This window comes from Crinia signifera, chromosome 1, assembly GCF_055691185.1.
Source record: "Crinia signifera chromosome 1, ASM5569118v1, whole genome shotgun sequence".
Classification (NCBI taxonomy): domain Eukaryota; kingdom Metazoa; phylum Chordata; class Amphibia; order Anura; family Myobatrachidae; genus Crinia; species Crinia signifera.
This window is the reverse complement of record NC_139217.1, coordinates 50,426,930-50,445,357: the sequence shown is the minus strand read 5'-3', so window position 1 is coordinate 50,445,357 and position 18,428 is coordinate 50,426,930. Positions and strand designations below refer to the sequence as shown.

Here is an 18,428-nt window from a genome sequence, read left to right as displayed (position 1 = left end):
CATGTCATGTAAAGGTACTTTAAAACACCTGATAGCATGGTCCCACAGTCCTCTTAAGGCTGCCCCAGCCAAGCAGAGGCTCTGGAACGCCTACACCTCAGGGGAATACCTGTGTGGGGTGTGGCAGAAGAGGTTGGTTCTGACCCCAGGATGGCAAACGGAACTGCCGGCGGCAGGTGAGAATCTATGCCCAGGAGTCCAATGCACAGCTGGGGTGGGCTGTGACCTTGCCAGCAAGGGTGGCACAAGGGGACACAGCTTCCACTGTATCAGTGTGCCCACAGATGACTTGGGCAGGGACACCTGTTCGCTCACAGCTTGCTGTCTCCTGGAAGAGGAGCTGGAATCAGGCCCCTGGCCCGCCCTAGCCATGGCTGAGGTGTCAGGTGTCATCCTGACAGATGCCAATTATCGTAATGTGTTAGTAGGAATGCAGCAGCGTCAGTGGTCAGACCCTCTGCACCCGTACCAAACCTGCTTCGCAGGGAGACCAGGGAAAAGGCACCTAGGCACCCACCGGGTAGACTCAGGTCACCGAACACCCCTGGAGTTGTTACAGATAATAAGGTGGGAGGTGGGTGAGATGCAGAGCCTAGGGGTGATACAAGAATTCTGTAGTTCGGGGACTTCGCCCGTAGCGCTGGTCCTAACCTGGAAACTGCAGCAGACTGTCGGGCAGGGCACTGACAAGTGTCAGGGCTCAGCATGGGATACTGTGGCTGGTTTGGCCACTGCTCCCATGCTGATCTTTAAAGGGGGAGGTGTCATGATTGGATGCCATCTTGTCATGAGCGACCGCCATTTTTACGCCAGAAGGAGCGTAATTGTACCACGCCATTCTGCCCTAATGGTAAATGTAATGGAGAAAGTGACCTGCCTTTGCCCTGGATGGTTGGGAGGACTGGGGGGTGAAGCAGGAAGGCAGATGGGATCTCTTTCCCTTGAAGTCCATGCTCTGTTTACAATACTGTTTCTGATATGGTGTGCAATCTACTCATCTTGTATTTTTATGAAGAAATTGTGGGTAAAAAGGTTATTTTAACAACCCCTGCCCATCTGTTTGAAACCTCAACAGGAAAGAAGAGGTTATCTCCTTCCCCCTGCATCTATAAATCTTGTATTGAAGTCCAGGGTCTCTGGCAAATGTCTTCCCAGACCAGAGAGATGTCAGGAAAGCAATTCCCTTATAACTCTAGAAGGACACCTTATTTGAGATAAGAATTAGGAGGCCCAGGGGGGTGATTGAATGGCTACATTGCTCATCTTCAAAAGGGAAGTCAATTAGCCAGCCCCTGGTTATATCCTAGGGAAACCCCTGGACAGGGAAATTCCTGAGGTGGGGGCTGTGATTGTGTGTGTTTTGAAAATCTTAAAAGTGTGTGTCTCACAAGACATTTTGTTCATTTTTCCTTGGGATGATACAGGTCCGATACCTGTCTCTGAAATGATCCAATATCCGGAGAGATTTCCACTCCAAATCCCGCTTCATGCTGTGTGTCCTTGAAGTGGTTTGTTTCTTTATTCCCATTTTGTTTTATTTTGAAACTGTTTTTACGTTTGACTTACCTATTAATCATTTTACTTGTAACTTATGTTTTCTGTAATATACTGTAAGCCTTGTAGTGTTTTCACTTAATTAAAAAGTCATAATTAGTTCTGGTATCTGCTGTTTTCCAGCCCAAGCCTCTGACGAATTGCCAGAGCGCTACCCTGTAACTCATAATTTGGTGTGTCGGCAGAATCAAAGCTGTCGCGGACTAAGTCCAAAAAGCTTACTTTGATTGGTGGCAAGCGGAAACGTGGTGAAATACGCACACGCTTGGGATACTCAGTGAAAGTGTCACGTGGCCGGGATACTCAGATTGTCGTATCTGGGGAATCGCCGACTAGGGTCGTGACATCATCGATGGTTCATGGCCGATGGCAAATACTTTTGCCATCGATGGGGGAGAACCAGATAGTTTCCCTCCATCGATGGAACAGCAAAACGATGTTTTGCTTTTTTTTTTTCAAAGTGCCGGGACACGGAGCATAGCCCCGCCCCCAACACCTGTGAAGCCCCGCCCCCATGTGTTTTGATTGGTCCAAAGGCCAATCAATCAAACACAATGGATGTAAAAATATCGATGGTCATCCATTGCATAGTTAAGCACTATCGATGGCCAGTTGCAGAATTGCCATCCATGGCAACCATCGATGGCAATGGCAACGATGGCCATCCCTACCACAGAGATCATTTTTTGGAGGCAGCCTTGGGTCTTTCGAGCACTGTTAGCAGCGGCGCAGGTTTAACGCTGGGGCTGGTCACTTGATAGTGACGTTTAGTTGAGCCCTGGGAGCTTCAGAGAGGGGAGGGGGTAAAGGAGGGAGGCTGGATCAGCCAGATCACTTCAAGCACCTTTAAGCAAATCATTGCCGCTGACAGGGGAGGGGGCACGGAACGGCACAGCAGACACTGCCTGTTCGGGCGAAGGGCAACTTTTCATAACCTTCCCGTTCAGCACTATGTAACTAGAAATTAAAGAAAAGAATCAAAAACGCGGCACTCCATCCACTTGAAACCAAATTCTTTTTAATCCAGCATAAAAAAGCAACGTCTCAATACAGTGAGTATTTTCGGTACTTGTTTCCTAGAACGGCCACAACGATTTAGATCGTTGTGGTCGTAAGATAAAAAATCGGATCGATCGCATCGCATGCGATTTGGTCGCATGCGATGCGACCGATCCGACCGACCGATTTTTCACCCGATTTTTTTTTTTTTTCACCTGATTATTTTCAATTGCCCCCCCAAATGTTACTAAGTGGGCTAGACCCCACGATAGACGTCAACCCGAAGCGTGGCGAGCGCAGCGAGCCCGCGAGGGGCGGCGGTGCGCGTCCTCCGACCTTTTCATTCCCCTACTATCCACTAGGGCGTGGAGTGAGAATAGAATAGTGTGGCGAGCGCAGCGAGCCACCGAGCCCGAAGCGTGGCGAGCGCAGCGAGCCCCGCGAGGGGACGCGTATAACTTCACAGGTATACGCGTCCCCTCGCGGGGCTCGCTGCGCTCGCCACGCTTCGGGCTCGGTGGCTCGCTGCGCTCGCCACACTATTCTATTCTCACTCCACGCCCTAGTGGATAGTAGGGGAATGAAAAGGTCGGAGGACGCGCACCGCCGCCCCTCGCGGGCTCGCTGCGCTCGCCACGCTTCGGGTTGACGTCTATCGTGGGGTCATGGCGGGCACATAAAAAATGTGAAATGGGTCATATTGGCCCATTTCACCTTTTTTAACATTTTTCCCTATGTGAGATGGACTTAATCAAGTCCATCTCATCTTGTGCCATTATAATGGCACAAGACCGACAAGATCCTCCCGATTTCAATGTTAAAAGATTTTTTAACATTGAAGTCTATGGAAAAATCGGGTCAATCGGTCGGTCGCATCGCGGCCGATTTTAATTGGTCGCGACCGACCGATTGACCCGATTTCTGTCAATCAAAGGGAAAAAAATGTAAAAAATCGGCCACATCGTGAGGATCGTGTCCCTTAATTAAGAGCCACGATCACTCACGATTGTGGCCGTTCTAGGAAACAAGTACCGTATTTTCTATAGGCTAAAGAAAATAATCACTGTATTGAAATGTTGCTGTTTTATGCTGGATAAAAAAGAATTTGGTTTTAAGTGGATGGAGTGCGGTGTTTTTTATTCTTATATACCTGCTACCACGGGCACCCTCCCATACTTACCATTTAAGTGGCTGTGCCGAACCACTGAAAGATTGCTATATAAAATCAGAGGTCATTGAAAAACAGATAATTACCATGGACGCCGACTGTAAATAAGTAGACATCCGTGGCAATTGTCTGTTTTTAAATCTGCCTGCGACCGCAATGGAAGCCGACGGATCGGACGTGCAGCGCGCCTGACCCGTAGGGCCACGCATCGTTCACACAGTACAGATCAGGTGCACATTGTTCAAAACATTACAAGCACCTGACCGGGGTTACTTGCTGGGGTTACCCCAGCCCATTCCTGCTCGGGGCCGGCGGCTGACCTCACACGACGTCAGCGCCCGCCCCCAATTCGGCCATCACCGTGCAGGATAAAGTACAGGCTTACTTTTATCTGCAAAGGGAGGAAGAGTAATTTGATTGTCAGCAACAATCTAATAGATTATGCATACAGAGTATATTGCAAGCTGTACAGGACTGTATACCATCCCACAGCCTTAGCTGTACTCCCCTGCAGCACACTGGTGGGGGGCGGTCACCTCCAAACCCACCCACTGTAATACTGCAGTCAGTCACTGCCAGCATTGACAGCTGGGCAACAGGAGACTTGGCAGGAGAAGCGCCTGCAATAACCTGGGATGAAATGTGTTCTTCCAGCAGACACTGGGAGCAGAGCGCTGTCTGCCAGGGAAATGGCTTATTTGGAAAGCGCACTGTAACAATATGGATTCCCAGCATGAGTACTTTACATAATGCACATTCTGCAATGTTATGCTGCTGTTACAGTAGTATACATGGAATACATACAGATAACCGGTGGATGGGATGCTGCAGGTCAGAAGATAGGGGTAAGTATACTTACCCTATCCCCCTAACCCTCCCTACCAGATGCCTAACCCTATATTGTGGCCGCCAGTTGACATTCCAGCATTCAAATTTCGACTGCCGGCCATTCAGATTTCGACTGCCGGCATACTGAACGCATCCAATATACATGCATGGTGAATTCTGAGCTACAGCAGATATCTGAGCCGCTGCAGTGTGGGTACATCAGGTATCTGAGCTGCTGCAGTGTGGGTACATCAGGTATCTGAGCTGCAGCAGTGTGGGTACAGCAGGCATCTGAGCTGTTGCAGTGTGGGTACAGCAGGTATCTGAGCTGCTGCTGCAGTGAGGGTACAGCAGGTATTTGAGCTGCAGCAGTGTGGGTACAGCAGGTATCTGACCTGCTGCAGTGTGTGTACAGCAGGTACCTGAGCTGCTGCAGTGTGTGTACAGCAGGTACCTGAGTTGCTGCAGTGTGTGTGTACATCAGGTACCTGAGCTGCTGCAGTGTGGGTACAACAGGTGTCTGAGCTGCTGCAGTGTGGGTACAGCAGGTACCTAAACTGCTGCAGTGTGTGTACAGCAGGTACCTGAGCTGCTGCAGTGTGTGTACATCAGGTATCTGAGCTGCTGCAGTGTGGGTACAACAGGTGTTTGAGCTGCTGCAGTGTGGGTTCAGCAGGTATCTGAGCTGCTGCAGTGTGGGTACAACAGGTGTCTGAGCTGCTGCAGTGTGGGTACAACAGGTGTCTGAGCTGCTGCAGTGTGGGTACAACAGGTGTCTGAGCTGTTGCAGTGTGGGTACAGCAGGTGTCTGAGCTGTTGCAGTGTGGGTACAGCAGGTGACTGAGCTGTTGCAGTGTGGGTACAGCAGGTGTCTGTGCTGTTGCAGTGTGGGTACAGCAGGTATCTGAGCTGCTGCAGTGTAAGTACAGCAGGTATCTGAACTGCTGCAGTGTGGGTACAGCAGGTGTCTGAGCTGTTGCAGTGTGGGTACAGCAGGTGTCTGAGCTGTTGCAGTGTGGGTACAGCAGGTGTCTGAGCTGTTGCAGTGTGGGTACAGCAGGTTTCTGAGCTGTTGCAGTGTGGGTACAGCAGGTTTCTGAGCTGTTGCAGTGTGGGTACAGCAGGTATCTGAGCTGCTGCAGTGTGGGTACAGCAGGTATCTGAGCTGCTGCAGTGTGTGTACAGCAGGTACCTGAGCTGCTGCAGTGTGTGTACAGCAGGAATCTGAGCTGCTGCAGTGTGGGTACAGCAGGTATCTGAGCTGCTGCAGTGTGGGTACAGCAGGTATCTGAGCTGCTGCAGTGTGGGTACAGCAGGTATCTGAGCTGTTGCAGTGTGGATACAGCAGGTATCTGAGCTGCTGCAGTGTGGGTACAGCAGGTATCTGAGCTGTTGCACTGTGGATACAGCAGGTATCTGAGCTGTTGCAGTGTGGGTACAGCAGGTGACTGAGCTGCTGCAGTGTGGGTACATCAGGTATCTGAGCTGCAGCAGTGTGGGTACAGCAGGCATCTGAGCTGTTGCAGTGTGGGTACAGCAGGTATCTGAGCTGCTGCAGTGAGGGTACAGCAGGTATTTGAGCTGCAGCAGTGTGGGTACAGCAGGTATCTGAGCTGCTGCAGTGTGGGTACAGCAGGTGTCTGAGCTGCTGCAGTGTGGGTACAGCAGGTACCTAAACTGCTGCAGTGTGTGTACAGCAGGTACCTGAGCTGCTGCAGTGTGTGTACATCAGGTACCTGAGCTGCTGCAGTGTGGGTACAACAGGTGTCTGAGCTGCTGCAGTGTGGGTACAGCAGGTACCTAAACTGCTGCAGTGTGTGTACAGCAGGTACCTGAGCTGCTGCAGTGTGTGTACATCAGGTATCTGAGCTGCTGCAGTGTGGGTACAACAGGTGTTTGAGCTGCTGCAGTGTGGGTTCAGCAGGTATCTGAGCTGCTGCAGTGTGGGTACAACAGGTGTCTGAGCTGCTGCAGTGTGGGTACAACAGGTGTCTGAGCTGCTGCAGTGTGGGTACAACAGGTGTCTGAGCTGTTGCAGTGTGGGTACAGCAGGTGTCTGAGCTGTTGCAGTGTGGGTACAGCAGGTGACTGAGCTGTTGCAGTGTGGGTACAGCAGGTGTCTGTGCTGCTGCAGTGTGGGTACAGCAGGTATCTGAGCTGCTGCAGTGTAAGTACAGCAGGTATCTGAACTGCTGCAGTGTGGGTACAGCAGGTGTCTGAGCTGTTGCAGTGTGGGTACAGCAGGTGTCTGAGCTGTTGCAGTGTGGGTATAGCAGGTGTCTGAGCTGTTGCAGTGTGTGTACAGCAGGTATCTGAGCTGCTGCAGTGTGGGTACAGCAGGTATCTGAGCTGCTGCAGTGTGGGTACAGCAGGTATCTGAGCTGCTGCAGTGTGGGTACAGCAGGTATCTGAGCTGTTGCAGTGTGGATACAGCAGGTATCTGAGCTGCTGCAGTGTGGGAACAGCAGGTATCTGAGCTGCTGCAGTGTGGGTACAGCAGGTATCTGAGCTGCTGCAGTGTGGATACAGCAGGTATCTGAGCTGCTGCAGTGTGGGAACAGCAGGTATCTGAGCTGCTGCAGTGTGGGTACAGCAGGTATCTGAGCTGCTGCAGTGTGGGGACAGCATACAGTCTGCAGCAGAACCCCCATTTCACAGCTTACTTCCCAGCTCACAGCTTACCTCCCACCTGTTACACATACAGTAAGAGTTACAGCATCACCATACAGTCTACAGACATATTGGGGGGCATTTACCAAAATGGATTCGTATTTTAAAAGTGAAAAAAGTCGTATTCGCAGTCGTATTGGCGTGAATTTCTGGCGTATTCGTGAAATCGTAATTTAACAAGTAAAAAAATCGTACTATCGTGGAAATTATCTTGGCGTGAACTTGTCATATTGAGGTCGTATTCGTATATCAAAATACGACTACGCATGTGTACGAAAAGTCTACACCATCGATAGAATACGAATGATTTTTGTATTGGCTAGGTGTATTTTCATCATGTACTAAAAATTCGTATTCGTGAAGTTGTAAAATAGGATTCGTAAACAACTCAGAATCGTAAAAAATTTCGTGAAATAAAATACACCCTCCTTGACAAGGTCTATTTTAACCCCTTCCCGACATTGCCTTTTATGGTAATTATTTTTTTTTTTTCCTCCTTGCGTTCAAATAAGCGTAACTTTTTTAATTTTCCGGCTATATAGACACATGAGGGCTTTTTTTTTGCGGGACAAGTTGTACTTTTTAATGGTACCATTTACTATACCGTATAATATTCTGGGGAATCAGGAAATAATTCAATGTGGGGTAAAAAGAAAAAAAAACGCAATTCCACAATTTTGCGCTGGTTACGGTTTTTTTGGAGTTCATAGTTCGTTTAAAATGATGGGTTATCTTTATTCTATGGGTCGTTACGATTCCGGTGATACCAAACTTATATAGTTTTCGTTACATTTTACCACTAAAAAAAAAAATAGAAAATGTTACGGTTTTTCGAATTTGCGTCGCGTCGCCATGTTCTGCGGCTTATAACTTTTTTATTTTTCCACCTACGGACCTGGGTGAGGGCTCATTTTTTGCGGGCTGAAGTGTACTTTTTAATTAATACCATTATGGGATATGGGCGACTTTCTGATCTCTTTTAGCTATTTTTTTTTGGGTAGGCGATGCGACCAAAAAACGTAGTTTTGGAGTTGGGGATTATTTTCCGTTTACGCCTTTAACCGTGCGGGATAACTAATGTTATATTTTAATAGATCGGACTTTTAGGAACGCGGCGATACCAAATATGTTTATTTTTTTTATTTTTTATTTATTTTTATTTGGGAAATGGGGAAAGGGGGGTGATTTGAACTTTTAATATTTTTTTATTTTTTTTTTATTTTTAAACTTTATTTTTTTTTTTTTTTTACTTTTACTACAAGGCCCCCTAGTGTACTTGACCACTAGGAGGCGCGATCGCCTGTACTAGGTTCAGCCATAGAGCTCTATGGCTGAACGTAGTGATTTTATGCACTTCCTATTACATCCTGCCTCAGGCAGGATATGATAGGTATGCAGACACGGCCAGCACAGGGGTCTACATTAGACCCCTGGCTACCATGGCAACTGATCGGCACCCTCCGATCTCGCTGCGGGGGGCCCCGATCGGCGCCGGAGGGGGGCGCCCCCCCTCCGATCAGCTATTTAAGCACTGCAGTCGCTTTGCCCGCGGTGCTTAAAGGGTTAAACGGCCACGAGCGGCGAACTCGCCGCTCGTGGCCGTGAGAGCAGGGACCTGGCTGTAATATACAGCCATTACCTGCTCTCTTTCAAGCCAGCTCACTCATGTGTCGGGAAGGGGTTAAAGTGTATTTCACCTGCTTCAATGGAACACATGTGTTATCATTTTAACAACACATCACAGACCTTTGTAATCACACATGCGTGCCTTATAAAAGCCAAACATCCACCTACAAACACTTCCTGACTTCTAGCATGGCAGACTATATGCTATATCAGGGTGCTTCAGTGTGGGCTTTGAGACAGCTGATGTCTTGGCTGTGCCAAGGAAGAAGATGCCGGCGTCATGAAACTGAGCATGACCAGCAGGTCCAGCAGGTATCACAGAGACTGCGTCGGCCTCGTTTATTTAGGCCGCGTTTATGTTTAGACGCATTGCCGGATGATGTGGTTATACAGATGTTCCGGCTTAATCGTACCAACATTCTCCGTCTGTATGGGCTCATTAGACTGGAGCTAGATCCTGTGACAGGACGCTCATGCGCTGTCTCAGGCCTGCACAAACTGCTGGCTGTGTTGTACTTTCTGGCGGCTGGCAGTTTTCAACATGTCATTGCCCATGGCATTGGCATATCTCAGCCCACACTGTCCAGGTACCTGACCCAGGTGCTTGAAGCTTTTCTGCCACATATTCCTCCTCCTCCTCCACCAGCTCCTCGTCAGCCACCATCACAGCAGCCACCTCCTCAACCTCACCCATTAAACTGTCACCACTCTCAGACATGATGCCAAATGTAGAACACACAAAAAAAATTAAACACAAACAACACAAAACACACTCCTACTCCTTCCCTCAAACAAACACACACACACACACACACACACACACAAACACACACAAATATCGACTATAGTACAAAAAAAACAACCTAATGGGACAAACTTTGAAAAGGACAAGACAAACAAGAGCACAAGACAACTTTCAGAACAATACACACTCAGAAATCACTTTTAACAATCTCACCAAAAATCACCAAACAACTCTCCACTGCACCTCTCTCCTACACACTCCAAACTACACCCACAACAAGTTTTGGCGCCTCCACGACTTATATATGGGTGTGAGAGCCCTCCCAAGTGTAAAAGAGATACACCAATCACGCTTGTAGTTTCATTTTCGTAGTGAGCCATGTGGTTGAATATACGAAAATTCGTATTTCCTTTTTACGACAAATTCGTGAAATAACGGCGTTTTCAGACAAAAATCTCTACGCCATTCGTATTTCACCTACGACTCTACGAGAATACGAAAACATGTGTAAACCAACATACGAATGCCTACAACATCGAAAAATACGAATTTTAAAAATACGACTTTGTAGTAACTTAAACCCCGGAACACGACTTTTTTAGGATCACTATCATTCGTACTCATTCGTATTTTCTATGAATACAAATACGAATACGAATTTTTAGGGAATCCATTTTGGTAAATGTCCCCCATTATGAGAGTATATATACTGCACATGAGTGTAGTGACCCTGGGCCAGATGCAGGTGTGAATGTGGCCACATTCTGAATGCAGACGAATAACAATTGGAATGGTAATGTGACAATATCTACCTCCTAGGATATAGCACTGGAGATACAGCTGTAAGCATATGCATTATCATGGTGTTATGCTGGTACATGCCCCTGACACTCCCAGGACATGGTTCTCTTCCAGGTGTATGCCCATTTGCTGCCCAATAAATACCCAGAAATGCTGCGTACTCTCCCATCCCTGTGTACTCTGATAGGGGTAATTCAGACCTTGCGAATTCGCAAGGAGACTGATTATAAAAAGACTGAGCTTTCAGGATTTCACTTTAACAGGACGTCGTCATAACGGAACACTGGCCGCTGCAAAATGACGGCCGTGCGATCAGGTATGAATCGGCCCCATTATCATTGATTGCGCATCCCAGGCACATGTAGATGTGGATCTCACTGGGCTGGCGTCGGAGTACTGTGTATCTGGCAGGCTACAGCTATTTCAGTAACAAATGAGAATTGGAGAGTAGCAAAGAAATCTAATTATAGGCGGCTCATTTGTAAGATGCATATGGTCCTCGGTGCGGGGTGTGATGTCACCAGTGAGTGGGTACACAGCCCACCTGCTGCACTCATCCTCACTCCTATAAGTGCTGCAACATCTGCGGGAGCCCCATCTGTCTCCTCATCTCAGCGAGTGCAATAAAAGCATTCCACGCCTGAGCTGACATGCCAGCACATTAACCATCCCATTGCAAGGAAACCGCATTCTGTGCTGACAATGGAATGATGAGAGACGTTGGGGAGTATGTGTGAGAACGGGACACACAGAAAAGGTATAACTGCTGCAGATGCTCAGAGTCTATGAATGTAATATGCTGGACCCCTCCTCCAAACCACCCCTTCCGTCATCAGCAATATTCTCGGTTGTTTTTACATGTAGGACGACGGAGGAAACCGCCTGTGAAGCCCTGTTGTTCGGAACAAGGGCACTTGATATGTTTTAACCGGAGTGAGCGGCACTGAGCTGGGACAGGACCCCCTTCTGCAGTGCTGCTGTAAGATGAAGCCTGCTGCTGGGCACAAGGCACAAAGTATATGTATTTATGAAATATATGTTTGGCACTGAGCTAGGACTGCATCATATATTGTGTATATTGTATTGAATATTGAGGAACGCATTCTACACTTACAATGCACGTTGTACATTTCTGGAGGAAGAAAATAAGCAAATCTTGGTGATGAGGAAATGAGATGCTAAACAGCTTCACCTGGCAGAAGGTCTGTGAGTGGCCAAAAACACAGCAGGGAGTAGGCTTTGTGTCTGAAGTCCTGTGTAAAGGTGTTAATAAGGAAACTTGTGTATGTGATGTGTCAAGGATGGCCTATCCTGTGTACGAGGTGTTGGTAATGCACAGACATTTGTGTTTCTTTATGTAATCTTGATTCGTTATGCACTGGAAGTAAGATGTCTGATTGATATGCAAATCCTAAAGGTATATGGAAGGATCTGACTATGCCAGTGTGTTTTTCTGTCTATATAAAGAGGGCTTCTGCCCTTTGTAAAGTTGTACTTCTGCCTGTACCTGAATGCTGTAAACATCTGTATGCCTCCTATGATAGGAGAAGAGATCTCTTAAGATATATTGGCAAATAAACCATCTTTTGCCCAAGACGACTACTTTCATCTTGCGACCAACAGAATTACTGCAATAATTCCGTTCTCTGGCTGTTCTGGGTATAGCATCCAGTGTCTCCAAAGTCCGCTCTGCCTGCTACCAAAGCAGCAGGCTGGTCCGTGACCAAAGGGGAACCAATCAACGCCAGTCGGGGGGGGGGGGGTGTCCGCAGCGTGTCGACGCAGGTAGTACTCATGTGCCAGCGTTTGGGCCTGAGTCAGTATCCGTGGTTCCAGATGCCACGTAGGAGGAGTCTGGTGGTGGCAGCCATATCCCCGCCCACAGCGTAGTGGGCGGAGTCAGTAACAGGCGGTTGCTGACGGTAACAGGGAATCCCCTATTGGCCAGGTCCCGTGAGACCAGGAACCGCTATCTGTGGACCCGAAGGGCGTAGCCAGAGCGTAATGGCAGGCGTCCGGTCACATCTACTATGATTGTGAATCATAACACAACCATTTCCAAGTTGACCTTTTCAACTCATCAACCTTTTGAACTGCCGACATTTTGTAGCATGCTGACCTTTTGCCTGTGGACCTATTCCTTGTTTATCTTTTGCTCTATTACACTCAAAATGTTCTTGTTGCTTGTTCGGATGGATATAGATTAGACACCTCCTCCACACCCACACTCTTGTTGCTTGTTCGGACGGGTATAGATTAGACACCTCCGCCACCACCACACTCTTGTTGCTTGTTCGGATGGGTACAGATTAGACACCTCCGCCACCCCCAAACTCTTGTTCCTTGTTCGGATGAGTATAGATTAGACACCTCCGCCACACCCACACTCTTGTTCATTGTTCGGAAGGGTATAGATTAGACACCTCCGCCACCCCCACACTCTTGTTGCTTGTTCGGACGGGTATAGATTAGAGACCTCTGCCACACCCACACTCTTGTTGCTTGTTCGGACGGGTATAGATTAGAGACCTCTGCCACACCCACACTCTTGTTGCTTGTTGCGACGGGTATAGATTAGACACCTCCGCCACCCCCACACTCTTGTTGCTTGTTGGGACGGGTATAGATTAGACACCTCCGCCACCCCCACACTCTTGTTGCTTATTCGGATGGATATAGATTAGACACCTCCTCCACACCCACACTCTTGTTCCTTGTTTGGACGAGTATAGATTAGACGCCTCCGCCACCCCCACACTCTTGTTGCTTGTTCGGATGGGTACAGATTAGACACCTCCGCCACCCCCAAACTCTTGTTCCTTGTTCGGATGAGTATAGATTAGACACCTCCGCCACACCCACACTCTTGTTCATTGTTCGGAAGGGTATAGATTAGACACCTCCGCCACCCCCACACTCTTGTTGCTTGTTCGGACGGGTATAGATTAGAGACCTCTGCCACACCCACACTCTTGTTGCTTGTTCGGACAGGTATAGATTAGAGACCTCTGCCACACCCACACTCTTGTTGCTTGTTGGGACGGGTATAGATTAGACACCTCTGCCACCCCCACACTCTTGTTGCTTGTTGGAACGGGTATAGATTAGACACCTCCGCCACCCCAACACTCTTGTTGCTGGTTCGGACGGGTATAGATTAGACACCTCCGCCACCCCAACACTCTTGTTGCTTGTTTGGACGAGTATAGATTAGACGCCTCCGCCACACCCACACTCTTGTTCATTGTTCGGAAGGGTATAGATTAAACACCTCCGCCACCTCCACACTCTTGTTGCTTGTTCGGACTGGTATAGATTAGACACCTCCGCCACCCCCACACTCTTGTTGCTTGTTGGGACGGGTATAGATTAGACACCTCCGCCACCCCCACACTCTTGTTGCTTGTTCGGACGGGTATAGATTAGAAACCTCCGCCACCCCAACACTCTTGTTGCTTGTTTGGACGGGTATAGATTAGACACCTCCGCCACCCCCACACTCTCCCAAGCCTTGCCCTACAATCATTTACAGAGAGTAAGATCTATTTTAGTTTTACCTTGCATATCTTGGAGACATCTTGGCATTTAATAACTCTACCAAAGGTTTGAAGACCAAGTTCTTCCATCTTAAATATGGCTATATAACATATCACTGAAAAAGACAAGAAAATAGCAACGTTATTCCACCTGTAACACGGTGCTTACCATAACCCTGAAATACTGTAAAGACAAGATATCAAAATTACTGAAAGACATGGAGGATGAATTTCCTAAAATATCACTAAACTGAAAACAACAGACATAGGCCCTCGTTCTGGTTCATACGCTCCCCTGCGCGTTCCCACAGGGGGGGGAGATGTTTAGAGACTACGCATGAGCATTTATGCGAATGTGCAGCCTCTTTGTGCGAGCGGGCATGGTAACTTGAGTATTCGCCAGCTCGTTCGCACGCAGCAGTGTAAACAGGGGCGTAGGATGGCGGACATCGGTTGCGCCCATGGGAACGCCCAGCGTTTCATGGGCGTTCCCATGCAAACGCTAAGCGTTCCCATGGTAATTTGCCGGTGACAAGGGTCCGCAGCCCGCCGTCTTCCTGTACAGGGGTGCCGCAGATCTAAGATACCAGAGAGTGTCTTAGATCTGCGTGCATTACAGAAATCAATCGATGGTCGGCGGCCACCAAAGGATTTCTGCCCCGCATGCAAGCTGCAAATGGATGTTTATGGGAAAACATCCATTCGCATGCGTGCGGGTCAAATCTGCGTGCTGGTAGCAGACGGGCATTTGTGCGGGTGGCGGGCGGCATTTAGATGACCTGCAAAGCTGTGCCGTAGCTTTGCGGGTCAATCAGAATGAGGGCCATAGGAGGAAATGCTTCAAAAGATTGGAGAGTTTTAGAAGTTGCCCATATCAACCAATCAGCTTCTACAGTAGAAGTTATCAAGTACATTGTATAAAGTGATAGGTAGAAGCTGATTGGTTGTTTTGGGAAAAATGTTCTACTGGTCCATTTCTCCATTCTTTATAAGTTTGATACATGCCCTTAAGGCACGGGTGTCAAACACAAGGCCCGCGGGCCAAACCCGGCCCGCCAGACCTCTTCATGTGGCCCGCGCAATCTAGAGTCTAGATCCACTTTGCATTGGCTGCCTGGGGTGGAATGAGGGACCGGGCTGATGGAAAGGCGCCCACCGGGTTCTCCCCCTCTCCTGCCCGGCTCGTTTCCCACTCGTCACCGGAGAGACGCCGCGGGTTGCCGCGTCACACTCCCTCCTCCACGTGTCTGCCGCGTCACTCTCCTGCGCCTCGCGCACCCGGCCACTAGTCTCTGGCTCGCTCCGACTCTTTTCTCTCTCTCCTCTCGGCACAACACAGCAGCCAGCACGGACGGAAGCAAACGCCACAGTCTCCAACGTCAGACCTTGCGCCTGGTACACTCAGCAGCAGGTACCTTTATGCAACTATGGAGCTCGAGAGACGGGGGTTTTACCACCTTTCAGCGGCTCAGTGTATAGATCAGGATATTAATCCAGGGAGCAATCTACCCCACACTCCTTCACTCCCGCCTCGCCGTGGCCACGCCCCCATACTTCACAAGTGGTGTTTTAATAGTTCTGCTTTTAATAGAGCTAGCATTCTGACACTGCATGTAAACATTAGTCACATTACATAGTATTTATATACTCTCAAGGTGCTTGATTTCCAGCATGGGGGTGCAGGGGGGTCCCCGGTAAATACCAACCAAAGATGAAGTCTCTGGAATTTTTGGTTTTAGGTGGGAGTATGGGATTGGTTTGTACTATGATGCCAACATACAACCGGCCCTTTGAGGGTGACCAAACTGCTGATGCGGCCCCCGATGAATTTGAGTTTGACACCCCTGCCTTAAGGGGTCTAGTTCTTAAGGCCCCCATACAATACTGCGACTTCTCCAAGGGGAGAAGTCGACACAGACTTCTTTGAACTGCCAGGTCTAGAGGATCTGATTCGATGTGCATGGGACCAAGCATCGGTTCTTAAACACATGGGATGTGCCAGATTTCACGACTGGAGGTGTCGCAATTGGGTGAAATTGGGCAAAATTGCATGCTGCACTGCAAGTGAGGGAAATGTAACATGTGCAGAGAGAGTAAGTTGTGTTCTTATCCAGCTAAAAAATGGAGCTGCACAGTATTTGGGGGCTACCTGCAAAAGCAGCCATTATTTACCCTGCATGTAAACATAAGTAAATGCATTTGCTACTCTTGCACTGCAGCATGGTTTGTCCAGATATTTAGGTGGTTTATTCTAATCTACTTGGTCCCCCATGCGTTCCCATGGGAGACCAATGTTTTGCTAATGCGGATGCGTATTCATTGGGTGCTAGCGTGCATAGCAAACTATTAGTTTACCGTCCTGTTCACACCCACCGGTGCTGGCAGGGGGCGTGGGGCAGCAGCGAGCTGAGGTGCCCATGGGAACGGGCAACACTTCATGGGTGTTGCCATGAAAACGTTGGCCGTTCCCATGGAAATGATGGTGGTGAACCTCTTAGTTGATAATTTTGTTATGGCCCCCAAAGCATTTTATCCATTTACAAATGGCCTTAGAAGAAATAAGGTTCCCCACCCCTGCCGTACAGGGAACATGCAAAGCTAAGGCACCTGAGAAAGCCTTAGTTTTGCGTGTATGTTCCATATGATTCGATGGTCGGTGACCATCGAATGTTTTGGCCCCGCACCCAAGGCTGCCAATGGATGTTTATGCAAAACATCCATGCAGGGAACGCGGCAAGCGAGGGGGGGGGGGGGGGGACCAGCTGAACAAGCAGCGTTTATAATATAATGGATAATAAAATGGATCTATCTCAGTGGTTCCCAACCCTGGTCCTCCAGTACCCCTCGGGCACATTTGAAAAGATCCACAGGTTGAGCTAATTATAGCACTTGTGATTCTGTGTGGAGACCTGGAAAACGAGCACTGTTGGGGGTACTTGAGGACCAGGGTTGGGAACCACTGATCTATCTGATCAGATACCACTACTGTTATTCCTATGATTTTGTTGCTGTACTAGACAAATATATCTATAAGCTGTGTTTTTACACTATATTAAAGTCTAGGTACTAAATTGTATTTTCAATGTAATTGTCCAAGGAAGTTCATTTGACTTCTAACATATTTAAAAGAACCATAATACCTACCAACATACAAATGGTGCTCTGACAGCAAAGAATGCTTCCCATCCCGGGCATAGAAAGCCTGGACAACGATGTTCAAGACATCCTTATATTCAACACATCCAGAAAGGATGTCAAGCACTAATTGTTCTTCTGAATCATTAAGTGTCTGCAAGGAAATAGACAAAATATGCAAAAAAAATGCGTAAAAACAATTTATCATGGATCGTTAATGTGAGGATTTGGAGTGGGCTGCGAGGAGTAAGCCATAGCCACCAGGAAAGAAAGAGTAACCGCCATTTGCAAAATTGTGAAAGGATTTCAAGTGGATCGCTAATCGGCAGCCACTTGCAGATCCATACGCAATTCCCGAGCCACTGAAAGAATTCTTCCATCTGTGCAAATGTGAGTGTCTTAAGGCTGCCATTAATCTGCGTCTGAGGCAGGCTGGAAGTGGTCATCGCTGTTACCACCCGTTCGAAAATCACATGATTTGCAAATTCTCTATTTAGCTATTTTAACCATTTTGGGTTTTATTGTAAAATGTTAAAAAGCTATTATCATAGCATATTTGCAATTGCTTGATTTTATTTGAATTTTTTTCTTACCAAGATTTATATGGTATTTACCCATGGTCAAATTGTATAATAAATGTTTTTATATCTATTTATATCCATATCTATTATTTTTAATATATATGTAAAGTCAATCCAATGGTATTTGAGTAATTATTAATAGCGCTGCTTTCTTTTTTCTTCATTAACTGAAACAGAAACAGCTGTGTAGGAGGCTTAAAACTGGGTGAGGAACAGACAAACTCTGCTACAAAGGTTAGGTCGTGGGAGACAGTTTCATGTCCCAGGTCACACACCATGTCAAGACTGAGCACAGCAACAAGACACAGGGTAGTTTTACTGCATCAGCAAGGTCTCTCCCAGACAAAGATTTTAAAACAGACTGTGGTTGTATGTTATAAGCTCTTTTGAAGAAGCACATAGAACGGGCAATGTTGAAGATCGTAGACACAGTGGTCGCCCAAGGAAATTTAGTGCATCAGATGAAAGACCAGTCATGCTTACTTCCCTACATGTGGCTTGCTCGCTCCTCTGAATAGGGCCCATTGTAAGGTCATGACGTCAAGAGGTATACCTCATGTTTGAATCTCACTTTCCTTACAACTGACCTTTACAACACAGTCCGTTGTACCGTCTTATTGCATGCATGACATTACCCATGAATACAGCAAGATTGAGACGTGGCGTCACACCGCTACCAGCTAACGTGCATCAGATTCAGCACAGTACCTGACAAAGTGCAGATAACACGGATTAAACATCTGCTATTATGCAAAGAAATATTTAGATTTCCTGAGACAGTGGAT

General features: G+C 47.8%; 1 protein-coding gene across 4 annotated transcripts in view; it reads right to left on the bottom strand.

Annotated features, from left to right (window-relative positions):
* The window catches only part of CFAP99 (cilia and flagella associated protein 99), an 87,003-nt gene that overhangs the window by 55,981 nt on the left and 12,594 nt on the right, over positions 1–18,428 (bottom strand). For 3 of the 4 annotated variants that reach the window (XM_083151475.1, XM_083151482.1, XM_083151489.1), the window contains exons 4-5: positions 17,072–17,216; positions 13,949–14,043 (exon numbers count right to left, since the gene is read on the bottom strand). In XM_083151475.1, the coding sequence (XP_083007601.1) occupies positions 13,949–14,043; positions 17,072–17,216 (240 nt within the window). The remainder of the gene's footprint in view (positions 1–13,948; positions 14,044–17,071; positions 17,217–18,428) is intronic. The other variant, XM_083151495.1, reaches the window with a different exon arrangement.